Here is a 14,394-nt window from a genome sequence, read left to right on the forward strand (position 1 = left end):
AGCTGCTGAATCGCCGCGCGGCTGTGTATAGATTAGGTATTAGGTTACCTAGGTCTAGGTTTTGCCTGCCGTTGGTAGATGGCGAGGTTAGGGTTTGTCGGGAGCTTGTTCCTCTGCGTCGTGTCTTCTTGAGCGACGGCGACGAGGCGAAGACGGCGTTGTCGCTGCGGAATAAATCTTCTCCACCCCTTCTTCGTCACGGCGGTGCTCTGCTCAAGCGCCGCTGGTGGGGTCTGGGAGTTCTTGGCGTGAGCCCAGGGCCGGCGATGCAACTTCGTCTTATCCAGGTGATTTTGCAGCTGGCATTTTTTTGCTTTGATACGGGTCTGTTCGTGGATGTTGTGGTTTGTGGCTGGCCGGATCTGGCTCCGTTCCCCCTTGACGACAGTGGCTGTCGACGTCGAGCTCAGATCCGGGAGTGGAAGGAGTTGGGGCGCGACCCAGGTGGATGGGCGACCGCTGTTGGCTACTTCCCATCTCCTCGATGGGAGACTATTTCGACTCCTTTTCAAAGCCGGTGTGCGATGGGACTCCTTTTGCTCATGGTGGTGACCGACTCCTTCGGCGGCGGTGGCGGTGGCGGGCGACAAGGTGGATGGTCATGGAGGCTTCACGAAGGATCTAGGAGCTTTGTTGTAATCTTTTTATTTTCTAGGGTCCTTTGTGTAGATTGGCTGGAACAGATGTACCTATATCGTACATGTACGTGTCTGTATTTGTACTCTTGTTCTCCTTAACTTGAAATACAGATACGTTTTATCAAAAAAAAAAAACATATGTATGCTGCGGTGGTGGGCCTGTGCGCTGGACATTGTTGGACTTGGCCCATCATCATCTCTAAAGCTCACGTAGTTTATCACAGCCCAAATGCACGATGGTCCAAAACCATGCATGAGCCCAAATTGACAAAGAAGCCTTGCCTTCCGAAACGGCCCAAACCCACAGCAAGTCCGTTGGTTCACAGAGGGCGGATGTGTGGAGCTGTCTGCTGCCTGCCGCGGCGGGCGAGTAGCCCTCGCTCCGCCTCGGTGCCCCGTCTGCCGCCTTCTCCCCTCGCCGCGCTGGGTCTCGTCCAAGTCAGAATCGAACTAGGCGAGCACAGACTACACAGCATGCTTCAGGATTTCATCCCAACACACCAAAAAACAGTAACCGTCTTACTCTTACCTCCACCAAATTTCACTGAAATGGGATACATATACATCAGTTGAAAAGATTGTTTTTTTAATGTTACTGTCAAAATCTCAAAGTACCTTTCTACTTACTGCGGTAAAGTTACTTGTTCTCCTGCATAGTTCAGAACAAAGGGCTGCTTCACTTCAGTTAGTAGTAAGATGTCAGCTGCATGATGACCTGTTCAATTTCCAATTGGCAAAAAATAAAATAAAAAAACATTTTTTTTCACAAACAGATTGAGATGTATGGCTGGGAAAACGTAGGAGGGGAATTCCTCCTCAGAAAAATTAGAAACTCACTCATACCAGCATTGATTCTAGACTTTTCCCCCTTAATTCTAACTTTTCTGTGCCATATTTCCTAGCAGCAAGCAACATACTCATTCAGGTGACCTGATCTAGACATGAATGACTCACAACAGCCTTACACCACACCAATCTTTTCTTCAGGATCTTTCTGTGTGAAGGCATCGAGCAGGTAGTAGCCTCTGTACATCAGTTTTTCCCAAGATATACATTCATTCATTTGACGAAGCATTGCTTGGTCTGTGATAATGATGCACCTCTGCTCTGCCTCGTATCAATCAAGAGCAGAGAAATCCAGTAGCATGCATGTTCAGCCATGTTCAATTGCACAGATGACTATCTACATTGTGGACATATTATGATTATTACAAGGTGACGCAACAGGCTGTAAATTGCCTTTGAATGAAGAGCTAGTTATATAGTGTAAAGTCCTTCTCCATTGTAAGTGGTGCATTATCTTCCTTTTTCTCTGACTAAATCTCCCACAGAGCTGTATTATATATGGTCCACATCTATTGTCAGCTTCTACTTTTCTTTGACATTTTCAAAAAAAAACCCTATTCTTTGACATCAAAGAGGAACGAAGAAAGTCAACCAGAAGAATCATAACAAAAATGTGTTCTTGGACTATTATTATTATTATTATTATTATTATTATTATTATTATTATTATTATTATTATTATTATTATTATTATTATTATTATTATTATTATTATTATTATTATTATTATTATTATTATTATTATTATTATTATTATTATTATTATTATTATTATTATTATTATTATTATTATTATTATTATTATTATTATTATTATTATTATTATTATTATTATTATTATTATTATTATTATGTTGGTAGAGGACTAGAGGCCATGGAAATCTCGGTTCTGAAAACATATCTTAGGCCTTGTTCAGTTGGTAAAAATTTTTGGTTTCGGGTATTGTAGAACTTTCGTTTGTGTTTCATAAATATTATCCAATTACGAACTAAGTAGGCTTAAAATTTTCATCTCATAAATTACAGGCAAACTATATAATTAATTTTTGTTTTTGTCTATATTTAATGTTTCATGCATGTGTCATAAAATTCGATGCGACAGAAAATTTTTGCGTATTTTTTGGAAACTGAACAGGGCCTTAGGAACACACTTGCCGAGTTTCTGACTTTTGAGCACTTATATAATAAAAAAGGACATAGTTGTTGTCGTATATTGGGCCTTGTTTAGTTTTAAATTTTTTTTTGCAAAATGGAACTGTAGCACTTTTATTTTTATTTGTAATTATTGTTCAATCATGGACTAACTAGGCTCAAAAGATTCGTCTCGCAAATTACAGTCAAATTGTGTAATTAGTTATGATTTTTATCTATATTTAATGTTCCATGCACGCTCTGTTAAATTCGATGTGACAGGGAATCTAAAGTTTTTTGTAAAATTTTTTAGAACTAAACAGACCTTGGATAGCCAGTGTGTGTGCAAAATAAATGGTAGTGTTTGATCGAGTCTCCTCAATTTTATTATGTAAAACAGGTAAGGAATCGTAGTATGGATGGGGACAGCTCTGACCTCTGACTCAATCTGTGTAATTAGTTTTTATTTTCGTCTATATTTAATACTCTATGTATACGTCTAAAGATTCGATGTGACGGGGAATCTGAAAAGTTTTACAAAATTTTTGGGGAACTAAATAAGGCCCAATCAGATAAGGAAAAGGCAAAAAGGAGTTGGTAGGGTCAAAGATGAAATATCACGAGTAAGGAGTATTGAATTGGACCAACCTCTCGCATGACTTAGTGTGTCTCTTTTTATCTCTCTCACATGTTATTAAGACGTCCTGGCATCCTCAGAAATATCTACACATTTCTCCATAGATCATATTCATTCTCTCCTCCAGCTTCTGTTGGTTATCTTCCTGTTCGTGATCGAGTCTGTAATGGAGACTATTCTTTCTGTGCTCCTGGGTGAACTGGTCTCTAGATCCATAAATTCCTTCATCAGCAAAAGCTCTAAGCTGAAAGTACAAGATGTGGAGGACAGCCTACAAAGGGTTCTCCTTCGGGCACAGGTCATTATCAACGAGGCCACAGGAAGGCATATCACGAATGAAGCTATGCTGCAGCAGCTGGACATGCTGAGAGATGCTATGTACCAAGGCAATTACATACTTGACACTTTCAGGTACCAATCTAATGATGTGGAGGACGCCAAGGATCCTGTTGTGAGTCATTCTTTCCCTCCGTCCAAAGTAAATTCTCTGAAATGGATATATTATTCTTCCAATAGAAAGACACAAATTTTGGAACCACTCCAAGATGTCCTTGACAATTTGAACTCTATGATACTCGATGTGAAAGAGCTGGTTGTGTTCTTGGCGAGCTACCCTCGCATATACCGTCAGCCTTATAGCATGCATCTATTGCTGAGCAACTGCATGTTTGGCCGACAGATGGAAGCACAACTTGTCACAAGTTTCCTGTTGCATACACAACCAGGCGGTTCTGATAAAGAATTGGAGGTCCTACCAATTGTTGGTCCATACCGAGTCGGCAAGAGCACCCTTGTCTCTCATGTTTGCAAGGATGAAAGGGTCCGTGAACATTTCTCTAAAATTTGTTTTTGAATAGCCATGAGTTTACATATTATTACGATCTCACTACACTCACAAAAAGATGTGCAATGGAACATCAAAATAATGTGTTGACCTCAAACAAAGATAGGAAATTCCTAGTTGTTGTTGAATTAGTTGGTGATGTTAATGAAGATGAATGGAATATGTTCTGTTCTTCTTGTAAACAGCGACTACCAAGGGGTAGCAAAATCATAGTCACAAGCCAGTCTGACAAGATTGTCAAGTTCGGAACAACACCACATGGAGAGTTTTGGTATTTCTTTAAGACTCTTACATTTGGAACCATGGACCCCAAGATGCACCCAAGGTTTGCTCATGTGGCCATGGAGATAGGTATGATGCTGAGCGTGTGCCACGTTGGTGCAAACTTAACTGCTTCTTTGCTGATGACCAACTTTGACATCCACTTTTGGTACAAGGTTTTAACCTTTATAAGAGGGACCACCAAGAATAATATCTCCAAACATGGTGGACATCCATTTGGTCTTATAAACCAGAACAAGCCTGCACAGAGTCAGTGTTGGAGTATGTCATCACCTTCTAAAGATCTTGTACTTTATTGTGATTATTTTGAACGCCCATCACACGAGGAGACTCCAAGGATCAGATTCAAAGATGTAATTTTTGGGAAGGTTAGGCCTCATGGGAAATTTGAGCTCCTATCATGGAGGTCTCAAATTCCGCCTTACTATAGTTATCTTGCCTCTTGTGAGATTCGAGAGCGAAAAACTATAGCTACCAAAAGGAAGCATTCTACTAACTGAATATGGAATCACGTTTGTGAATTGGATGAACTGTTTTTAGGCTTGATGAGGTGAAATGGTGTGAATTACACATGTTCTGATAGGTGTCCCAGGTTGTAGCATAGTCATGCTTGATGGGGGATTTCAGGTTGTATCATTTTTGTGATATGAATTACTTGCTGTTGGCTTCACTAGAAATTGCATCTTCTTAATTATGTTTACATCTGCAAATCATTTTGTCAGCAGCGTGTACTAGTTGTTGGTTGTTAGAATGAGATGGAGAAAGTTATAACTTTCATGTTGCGAGGCAAGAAGACAGCATCTCTTTGAGCAGTTGGCGGTTGTAGAAAACTCCAAAATTTTGTTTCAAAACCACCCTAGCCCACATAGCGCCAACAAAGTTATGTTGGACGTGCCAGAATGACCAGAAGCCATGGAAACGGCCACCTGAAAACGGCAGAAATTTGTGACCACTAGGATTCAAGAGGACGGTGGGAGTAGAAAACCCCTAAAACTCGTTATTTGCAAGCTAAAACTGACTCGAAAATATTATGTCAGATACCACACATCTTGGTTAAATGCATGGTGCATCCAGATCCTATGACATGCATCCAGTTGTTTCCACACCTCAAAAGCACTTGAAATCTTTGCACTGTAGCTCAGAGTGTGTGCGTGCGTGTTGAGCATCAGTATCAATTCGCAAAAAAAAAACAAAGAAAAAAGAAAAAAAAGAAACATGCATGGTGGAAATATGAAAATCATCCACGGAGAGCCGGATGGCCCAAAACTACCTGAGGCCACATATAGTTGCCAAGCGCGGCAAGGCAAGGCCCCAGGGGACTTGTCGATGAAACATGTCTCGTTACTAATTGCAATTTTTTTTTGGGTTTAATTAGCCGGAAAGGCCTGCCTGAAACCAATTGACTGGGCTGATCCCTCCAGGAAAAAAGAAAGGGAAAAAAAGAAAAAAAAACAATTGGCTGGAGCATTATTCAGGGAGGGATAATCTGAGGTCAATGAGGAGAAATTATTCAAAAACCAGCCCCTTTGGGCGGTCAGATAGCAGCACAGATAACTCGTTTTGTCGGCAAAGGAGGACAGCCACACATACTTATCAACGAGCTTCTGGCTCAATTTGGAGAGCCAAATTCTATGTAGGACAATCGAACGTGCTTGAATGACTAGAAGTCTAGAAGCATCGAATCAACCAAAAGGAACACTGTAAACTCATGGGCAATTTTAGACCTGATATCGATCTGCAGCGTGATCCCAGTGTTCGTGGTGTCAAGGAAGCGCGATTGCAAGTTCAGGTGGCTAGAATTGAGGTGAAACAGAAGTTTAGGAATTGGAGCAGCTTCCATGCACTCGTTGTAAAAAATAAAAAAAAACTCCCAAGGATCTTTCTAGGTTTAATATATCAATATATAAAATTCCAAACTTGTTCCTCTAAAGAATTAAAGCAATGCTGAGAGAAAATAAAAGAGACGGCAAGAGACACATATACCCTTCGCTTAACTTCCTAATTTATTGAAATATGATCCTATTCCACATGATGGTACAATCTAAGTTTACTTATATAAAATATGGTAACCACTCAATTACTTTTATCTCATGTATTTTTATTTAAGTAAGCATTATCTTCTTGTTCTCCGAATGTATTATATTTGTGGACTCCTCTCAAATGCTAGAAGGCATCAGTCTATTCCAGGACAGAGGGAGTAATCATAAGAAGATTGAGTGAAACTCATGTAGTGTTTTTTAAAAAGTTATCTATATATAATCAACAAAGGAAAGTTTGCGAGTTGCATGACAATATTAAATCCTATGGTACTACGCGATTAAGAGATCATAGATGGTTACTCTACTTGATGTGCAACACAGCGGAAGAAGATTTGGAGCAACCTGATCCAATGACATGCACCTTTATATGATGGAAGTAAGCGTACATGATAAATTTTAGGGTGTCCAAGTCATGATAGCTTAGGGCTAGGGTTAAATTCAGAGCTCGACGCCATGATTCACGGTGCGGAGCCTCGACACCATAAATTGTGGCGCCGAGCTCTAGCCACGTCAGCGTCACATCGCCAGCCACTACCATAGAGGATTTTTAGGGGCGGCTAAAGAGCATTTGTAGGGACAATTTTGCTAACCGCCCCTAAGAAGGGGTTGCTACAAATCCTTGTTTTGTAGGGGTGGTTGGCCAGCCATCCCAACAAATCAAGCTTTTAGGGGCAACTCAAGATTCCAGAAAATAAGAAATCGGCCAAAAAAAATAGCATTTTTTTAATCCAGGGAGCTCCCCACAGAGGGATATCCATTGCAAAAAATATAGCAAGCCACAACATTTTTCACACATTTTGCCAACCACCCCTATGAAAGGGTTGCTACAAATCCCTGATTTGTAGGGGTCCTACCAATTGTTGGTCCTTATAGAGTTGGCAAGAGCACCCTTGTCTCTCATGTTTGCAAGTATGAAAGAGTCCGTGAACATTTCTTGCAAATTTTATTTTTGAATAGTCATGATTTTACATACTATGATCTCAGTACCATCACAAAAGAATGTGCAAGGGAGCATGAAAATAATGTGTTAACCTCAAACGAAGATATAAGATTACTAGTTGTTGTTGAATTAGTTGGTGATGTTAATGAAGATGCATGGAATAGGTTTTGTTCTTCTTGTAAACAACGGCTGCCAAAGGGTTGTAAAATCATAGTCTAAGCCGGTCTGACAAGACTATCAAGTTTGGAACAACATCACCTTTGTGTTTAAAGTATATATCCCATGAAGAGTTTTGGTATTTCTTTAAGATGCTTACATTTGGAACCATGGACCCCAAGATGCACCCAAGGTTTGCTCACATGGCCATGGAGATAGCTAGGATGCAGTGCTTCTGTCTCATTGGTGCAAACATGACTGCTTCTGTGCGGAGGACCAACTTTGAAATCCGCTTTTGGTGCAAGGTTTTAACCTTCATAAGAGGGAGCACCCAGAATAATATCTCCAAACATGGTGGGCATTCATTTCATCTTATAAACCATAACAAGCCTGCATAGTGTTGGAGTATGACATCACCTTCTAAAGATCTTGTACTTTATTGTGATTATTTTGAACGCCCTTCACATGAGGAGACTCCAAGGATCAGATTCCAAGATGTAATTTTTGGGAAGGTTAGGCCTCAAGGAAATTTGAGCTCCTATCATGGAGATCTCAGATTCCACCTTACTATAGTTATCTTGCCTCTTGTGAGATTCGAGAGCGAAAAACTACAGCTTCCAGGATGAAGCGCCAGAATCAAATTGAAGTGTACCTTTTATTTCATTTCTATTTGTGTGGATTGTGCCCGATGGGTTAAACACTGTTGGTTTTTCTCCTCATGGATTTGTTTTATTTCATTTCTACAGATTCCATAAGTGTACAACCATAAGTGTAAAACCTTATGATCCTCATAGAAATGAAATAAGGTACAACAGTGTTTAAACACTGTTGGTTAAACCTTATGGTTTTGTTTTATGGTTAACATTAGGATAGCACCACGCAATCCCCAAACAATCTCCCATGGTTTGTCTGTTGTAATCCCCCAATTGAGCATTCGTAACATGAAGAACACCCTACTGCTGGAGTAGGGCTCAGATGCCTAAACCATGACAAACCAATCTCTGTCCCTTCCATGTTTTAAGTGTCTAAGCCACCAGAGACCCACACACCGACCTCTCACGAGCAACCCCGATGCTCTCCGCGTGGTTATGAACCTGCGACAATAGCACTACAAGGAACCTGTTAATCCATGATAAAAATTTTGCGTCATGCATCACAAAAAACCGTCACTAGAAAACATCTGTGATGGTTTCAGAGATCATCATGAATTGAACGTCATGGATTAATCCCCGTGATGATTTATCGAAATTTATCATGGATTAACGGAATCAGTGATGGTTTTAAACTATCACAATAGAGCCTGAGGCTTAATTAGCCCAGCCGAGCCCATTTCATGTGATAAAAAATAACTATCATGGATAAATTGCCACATCATTATAGATGTTTACATGGCTTCTTATGTGGATGATAACATGGATGATGATGTGTGTGATGACATCACCATCCTAACCCATTTTATTGATAGCCCAACATCAAAGATGGGCCACTTTTAGCTTGTTTTCAGCCCATTTTGAATTTACTTCAGTCCATTTGCAATCTATTTTCAGCCCCATATTCTGGTTTTAGCCCATTTTTCAATTTATTTTTTAGCTTTTTTCAGTCAATCCGTATAAAATCATACACTATGATGATATGGATAAAATCGTCACGAGTCAGCTGGCCAGAAATATCTAGTGGTGCACAACCATGATGAAATCACTGATTGTGTCTGTTAGTGATGGTTTGTAAATCAGTTGTCACTGAGAATCCATCACGGATTAACAAGTTTCTTGTAGTGAGTCATCATCGTCTAGATCGATGCCAAAGCTCCAAGATTAACAACTAGTATAGCACAAATTTAACGTTGTCAAGAACTAGTGCTTAAGGTTTAATTTGCTCAGCTCTCTAAAGCTCACAAAGCTCTCAAACTTGCTCCCTAATTCAAAGGATTTGTCGACTATCACTCAAATATCACAAAGGGTAAATTGGGAGATCTCACTAGGCTATTCCAAAGTCAAATATATCAGTAGACTGCGCATCACCAGCCCTCTAGTGATTGTGGGACAGGACATAAAAGCCCTCCCACAAAAACTAGCCATTAGGAGATTTTGAGACAAAATTGGCCTAGGATAGTTTATGAAACCAGCCTGAGCCAAATTTTCTAGATACTAGCCATTATAAACTGCCAAAATCGGCCTTGGAAGTTTTTTCTAGCCTCTACTAAAATAAATCCTATTTGCCATGTTAGTTTCTTTGATTTCTCACTTAGGTATTTTAGCCACTTTTAGGCCTCATCTAGTATTAAGTGTTGCATTCCTATTGACCGTATGCCAAACCTATACTAAAGAATTAAAGATGAATAATTTATTCCAGTTGTTATTCTTCCAAAATAATGTCCCTTCCTCAATTTTGAGCATTTTAGGGGTTTGAACACCTTCATTGTCTTGAGCTAAACAACCTTGAGCTATGACTTTGGATTTCTCAAACCATTTGATCAAGATTACACTTTCCATCTAGATGTCATCTTTTCAAATAATTCAACAATGATTGATCCTCCACATGAATATGCTTATATAGTTTGAATAGTACATGCAAGTACCCTCTTCTTCATCTTAGCCATGGTCCCTCGATCATCATGACATTGCATTCTCTTCATCTTCACTTTATCAAGCCATTGAGTCATTTTTTTCATCTTTGAGATCACATTGAAAACTATTTCATTTGCATTGTTATCTTTCGCTTGATTTGAGCTAGCAAGCTTCATTAGTGAGACCATTCTTTATGAAATCACTTATGTGTCATCTTCATTCAACACCAGGGCATGCAAACGGATCAGATACGTGACAAATATCACTGATATTATATTTGTTTTCATACTTCTATTTGGATTTGAATACGTATAGTCTTAGCTATATTGTATACGATACAATTGGATATCGCTATCATAAATATGCGATTTGAGTATTTGGATACAGATATGGTAGTGAATATCCAGACTCACATATGGACAGATCTAAACTCCTCTAAATAGATTTGGTCTCGAATAAAAACTATTTGTTTGCACCTGTATTCAACTCACATGCTTGTCAATTCATCTTTTATAAAATACAAATTCCATCTTGCACAATATGGCTAAGATTATCTGAGAGACCAATAGATATCCATCAAAACATGTCTCTTTTATCAATTACACCTAGGACCAAATTTCTGCAATTCTCATGAAATTCATTAGTCTCTTAACCTTGTTGTCATTCAATGCACTAAAACCCACTTAGGGCCTAGATGTACTTTCACCATCTAGGTTCAGTTCACTGACTTGTCATTTGGTATCCAATATGCACTTCAGACATGTAAGACACTAGTGTCTACTTGATAAATTTTCTCCACAACAACATATAAGTTTACTAATATACATGGGAAATTGGTGTGGATACACATCATTTCAAATATCCCTACATATATTGTAGTAGTGTAGATAGAGAATCAAGAAAAAAGTGAATCTTTGGCTTCGGAATGCATGTGCTAGATGTCAAGTACCCTCTGCTCTCATAGAGAGTTATATGTTCAATGATCATATGTTTTACATTTTCATGCTCGAAAATGTAAATTATAGGCATGTAAAATTTTCTAGTTGACTTGAATGCACTAAGACGATAACAGAAACCATCCATTTATTCAGTTACATTATTTGACTAAAAATCATAGTAAAGGTAAGAAATGCACACACTTATAACGTACAATAGCATCCTGCAGGCTTAGGGTTTACATTTGAGAGAGAACATAATATGGATACATATGATTGACTCTCGTGGATAGAGTTTTATCCAGTAAACTATCTCAGAAATTTCCTCTTCTTGCCCTGCTTATTCTCGGTAACCTTCCTCTCAAACTCAATAATCTTGCAGCTATATATGTACTTGTGATATGGTGGCAAGTGAGATTTCCAAACTAGTACCTCAAATTTGCCATTAGGCACAACAGTCATAGATATAGCTTCTGTCACAGTTATGTTGGGAGCTTCTTCATCATCGAGTGCTATCCGACCATGGCTGTCAACTACAAAGTATTGTGTAGCTTTAGTTACTCTACGGAAAAATCTATGATCATTTTCCATTCCCAAATTGCTTAGGTCTTTTCTAGATAAGCATTCATTTTGCAGCCTATTCTCCCTCAAGAACTCAAGAATTTTGTGCCAACTCTGAGGGCCAACGTTGGCCTTTAACAAGTTGGCTAGGTTGTTTAGATCTATGAAAGACCCAGCGAATGTTGCACCTTGGTGAAAATACTCATCAAGTATTGTCACTGCTATGGATGATAACTTTGGGAGCTCTTCAGAGTCTGCACTTCCAAACAGAAGTGCCTTGAAGAAGTACCAATATGCCTCTTGTGACAAAAAGTTCAAGCTAAGAGCTTGCGTTGTTCCAAAGTTTATAACATCCTTTGACAAGCTTGTGACTATAAATTTACTTTTGGTTGAAACATTATAAGAAGATTGCAATAATCTTTTCCATGTGCTAGCATCAATATTCCCAACTACTTCAACAATAACCAGATTTTTTTCATCACCGGAGTCATCATTGTGATGTTTGATTCTAGCTCGATCTCTAAAGGTGCATTGCCTCTCTTCCCTTAAATCATAGTCGCTTAAGAGAATAATACGAGTAAAGTGATTACGCACCCTTTCATCACGGCAAACATGCTCAATAAGTGTAGTCTTTCCAACTTTTCTTGGACCAACAATTGGTAGGACACCAATATTTCCATCAACAGGATGTTCTTCATACAGCAAGAAGTTAATGACATGTTCAAACTCCACTTGGCGACCAAACATGCAGTTTCCAATAAACAGATATGTGCTATATGGCTGGCGGAACATGGGAGGGTAATTTTTCAAGAAAACAACAAACTCATTCATACCAGTGATGGTGGTCTCCACACATGCAAGCATATCCTCTATCTCTTTCAAGTCATTGTTTTTACTTCGAGAAGAGAAACAAATACGTTTAGTAGGATTGAATTTAGACCGAGATAAGGAGCGGCTCGCACCATGTTCGTAGGCCTCTTCCTGGGCTTGATGCTGTACTGAAGTGTCTAGCATGTAGTAGCCTTGGTACATCACTTCTCTTATCATGTTAAGTTGCTGAAGCATTGCCTGGTTTGTGATGTGCCTCCCCTCTGCCTCCTTGACAGTGACCTGAATCCGCATAAGCATCCACTGTAATCTCTGCCTGCTCTCCTCCTTTGACGATGCTGGCCTTATGTATCTGTTAATCAAGAAGGAGATGTATCTAGTGACAAGTTCACCCACTACTGCAGAGATGATTGCCTCCATTTTCGGAAACACTAGAGTTGCAGGATGACTACTGGTGGATCAAAAAGGGCTGAGACGAGAGTCATATATGCAACGTCCAGTACAGTCTACGTTTCTCCAGGTGATGTTGGTGCATGGTCTTCATTTTAATTTCTTTGACAAAGCCTCTCACACGTAGTTGAATATCATGACGTAGAAGACTTGCAAAGACTCTGTAGACGCCTGGTCCACATCCAACCGTACCGAAAAAGACAAAACTAACGTTGCAGTTAACTTAATTTTCTGTATCTTTATAGATAAAAAAAAAGTGTATCGTCCGGCCTGGGCTCACGTTTTAGTTAATACCGTTTCAAATATTTCACTCTTCTGGTACAATAATGGCCGAAATACAAGTTGAAACATCTTGGGGTCATATGGTATGTGATACAGAGAGTTACTAGTTTTCTGAGTTGAAACAACATGCCTATTTGTACGTAATGGTTTGCTGTGGACTTTGAAAAATATGTTTCTAGTGTTGTATTGGCTCTTGGATAAGAGCTAGGTCGGATTTGCTGTGCACTTTAACAATTAGAAGGTGTGGGCTTTGCTTTCGTTTTGTAAAAACCGATCGAAGTTGTCTTTGATCAAGTCTTTCAACTTTTTCCTTGATCACATAAAAGATTTACGCGCCTTTGTATTAAGATAGAGAAAAAGTTCAAGCCTCTCCTTGATTTGAACAAGACTAGAAATGATAAAAGAAAAGGAGTTCAGATGTTGATGGCTCCGGCCGGGTCACTAAGCCATGGCTCGAAAGTCAAAAGATCAACGTTTCTCCGCTGGCACGTAGGGGACTTGCAGTTGCAAAGTAGTTGCTGTAGGTGACTTGGACTACTGGAGTGCTGGGCTAACTTGACCAATAACGTGTCCCTCCCTCCATTCCCGACCGCTTGCGGCGTTGTCTTCCGGAAGGCTTTGCTCTCTTCTTCTTCTTCTTCTTCTTCTTCTTCTTCTTCTTCTTCTTTTGATAAAGACAATCAAACAAGTGGCAATTCTCGGATACATCTCATGAAAAAAATAGCTAGTACAAAAGGATTCTCTAAAAAGTTTCAATTCCTCCAATAAAACACACAGATTTCTGGAACAATTGTGTAAGATGCTTGGCATGTTAAACTGCAGGGTCCTCAATCTATCAGAGCTAATCGTGTTCAAGAATATCCTCCTGTGTACTGCTCGCCTCATAGTATTGCATATCTCTTCTGGATAACTACTGCTACACAAATGATATTTACGGCGAAGTCACGTGACTCGCCCTCGCGTCTCATGACTCGGAGCGTTGCCGCCACCCCCTCCCTCTACCACTGCTGGTCATCTCCAGTATATCACCAGAGGCCACAGAAAGTGAGGATCTATCATTTTTGATAAATTTTTCTCATAGCTCAAGTCCTCCGTGCTAGAGTCTCTCCATGTCAAGTTTTTTGGTATTAAGAATTTATCTCCAACTCCACCTTTCCAGCGATGGCGATGGGGCAGCGCGGAATCATTTTCTTCATGATAACTCTGTTGAAGATAAGGATGATAACTACAGCGTTAGCATCTTCACCAGTATGCGACA

At 39.6% G+C, this 14,394-nt stretch overlaps 1 protein-coding gene and 1 pseudogene across 1 annotated transcript; one reads left to right on the forward strand and one right to left on the reverse strand.

Moving 5' to 3' along the window:
- Nucleotides 3,821-4,958, forward strand: LOC110432311 (annotated as a pseudogene).
- LOC8084248 lies at nt 6,039-12,824 on the reverse strand. Its single transcript, XM_002461296.2, has 3 exons — nt 12,171-12,824; nt 8,567-8,607; nt 6,039-6,171 (listed from the first exon to the last, which is right to left on the reverse strand). The coding sequence occupies exons 1-3, from the start codon at nt 12,822-12,824 to the stop codon at nt 6,039-6,041; spliced, it is 828 nt and encodes a 275-aa protein (XP_002461341.2).

This window comes from Sorghum bicolor, chromosome 2 (genome assembly GCF_000003195.3).
Source record: "Sorghum bicolor cultivar BTx623 chromosome 2, Sorghum_bicolor_NCBIv3, whole genome shotgun sequence".
In the NCBI taxonomy this organism is placed as follows: Eukaryota; Viridiplantae; Streptophyta; class Magnoliopsida; order Poales; family Poaceae; genus Sorghum; species Sorghum bicolor.

Bases quoted from the DNA above. Each gene is read 5' to 3' on its own strand.
- LOC8084248 (XM_002461296.2), bottom strand. From the start codon at position 12,824: ATGGAGGCAATCATCTCTGCAGTAGTGGGTGAACTTGTCACTAGATAC. The intron at 8,608-12,170 runs GTGCGTAATCAC...CTATTGTCGCAG, and splicing joins ATGTTTGCCGTGATGAAAGG to GTTCATAACCACGCGGAGAG. The intron at 6,172-8,566 runs GTCGGTGTGTGG...CCTCAATTCTAG, and splicing joins ATCGGGGTTGCTCGTGAGAG to CCACCTGAACTTGCAATCGC.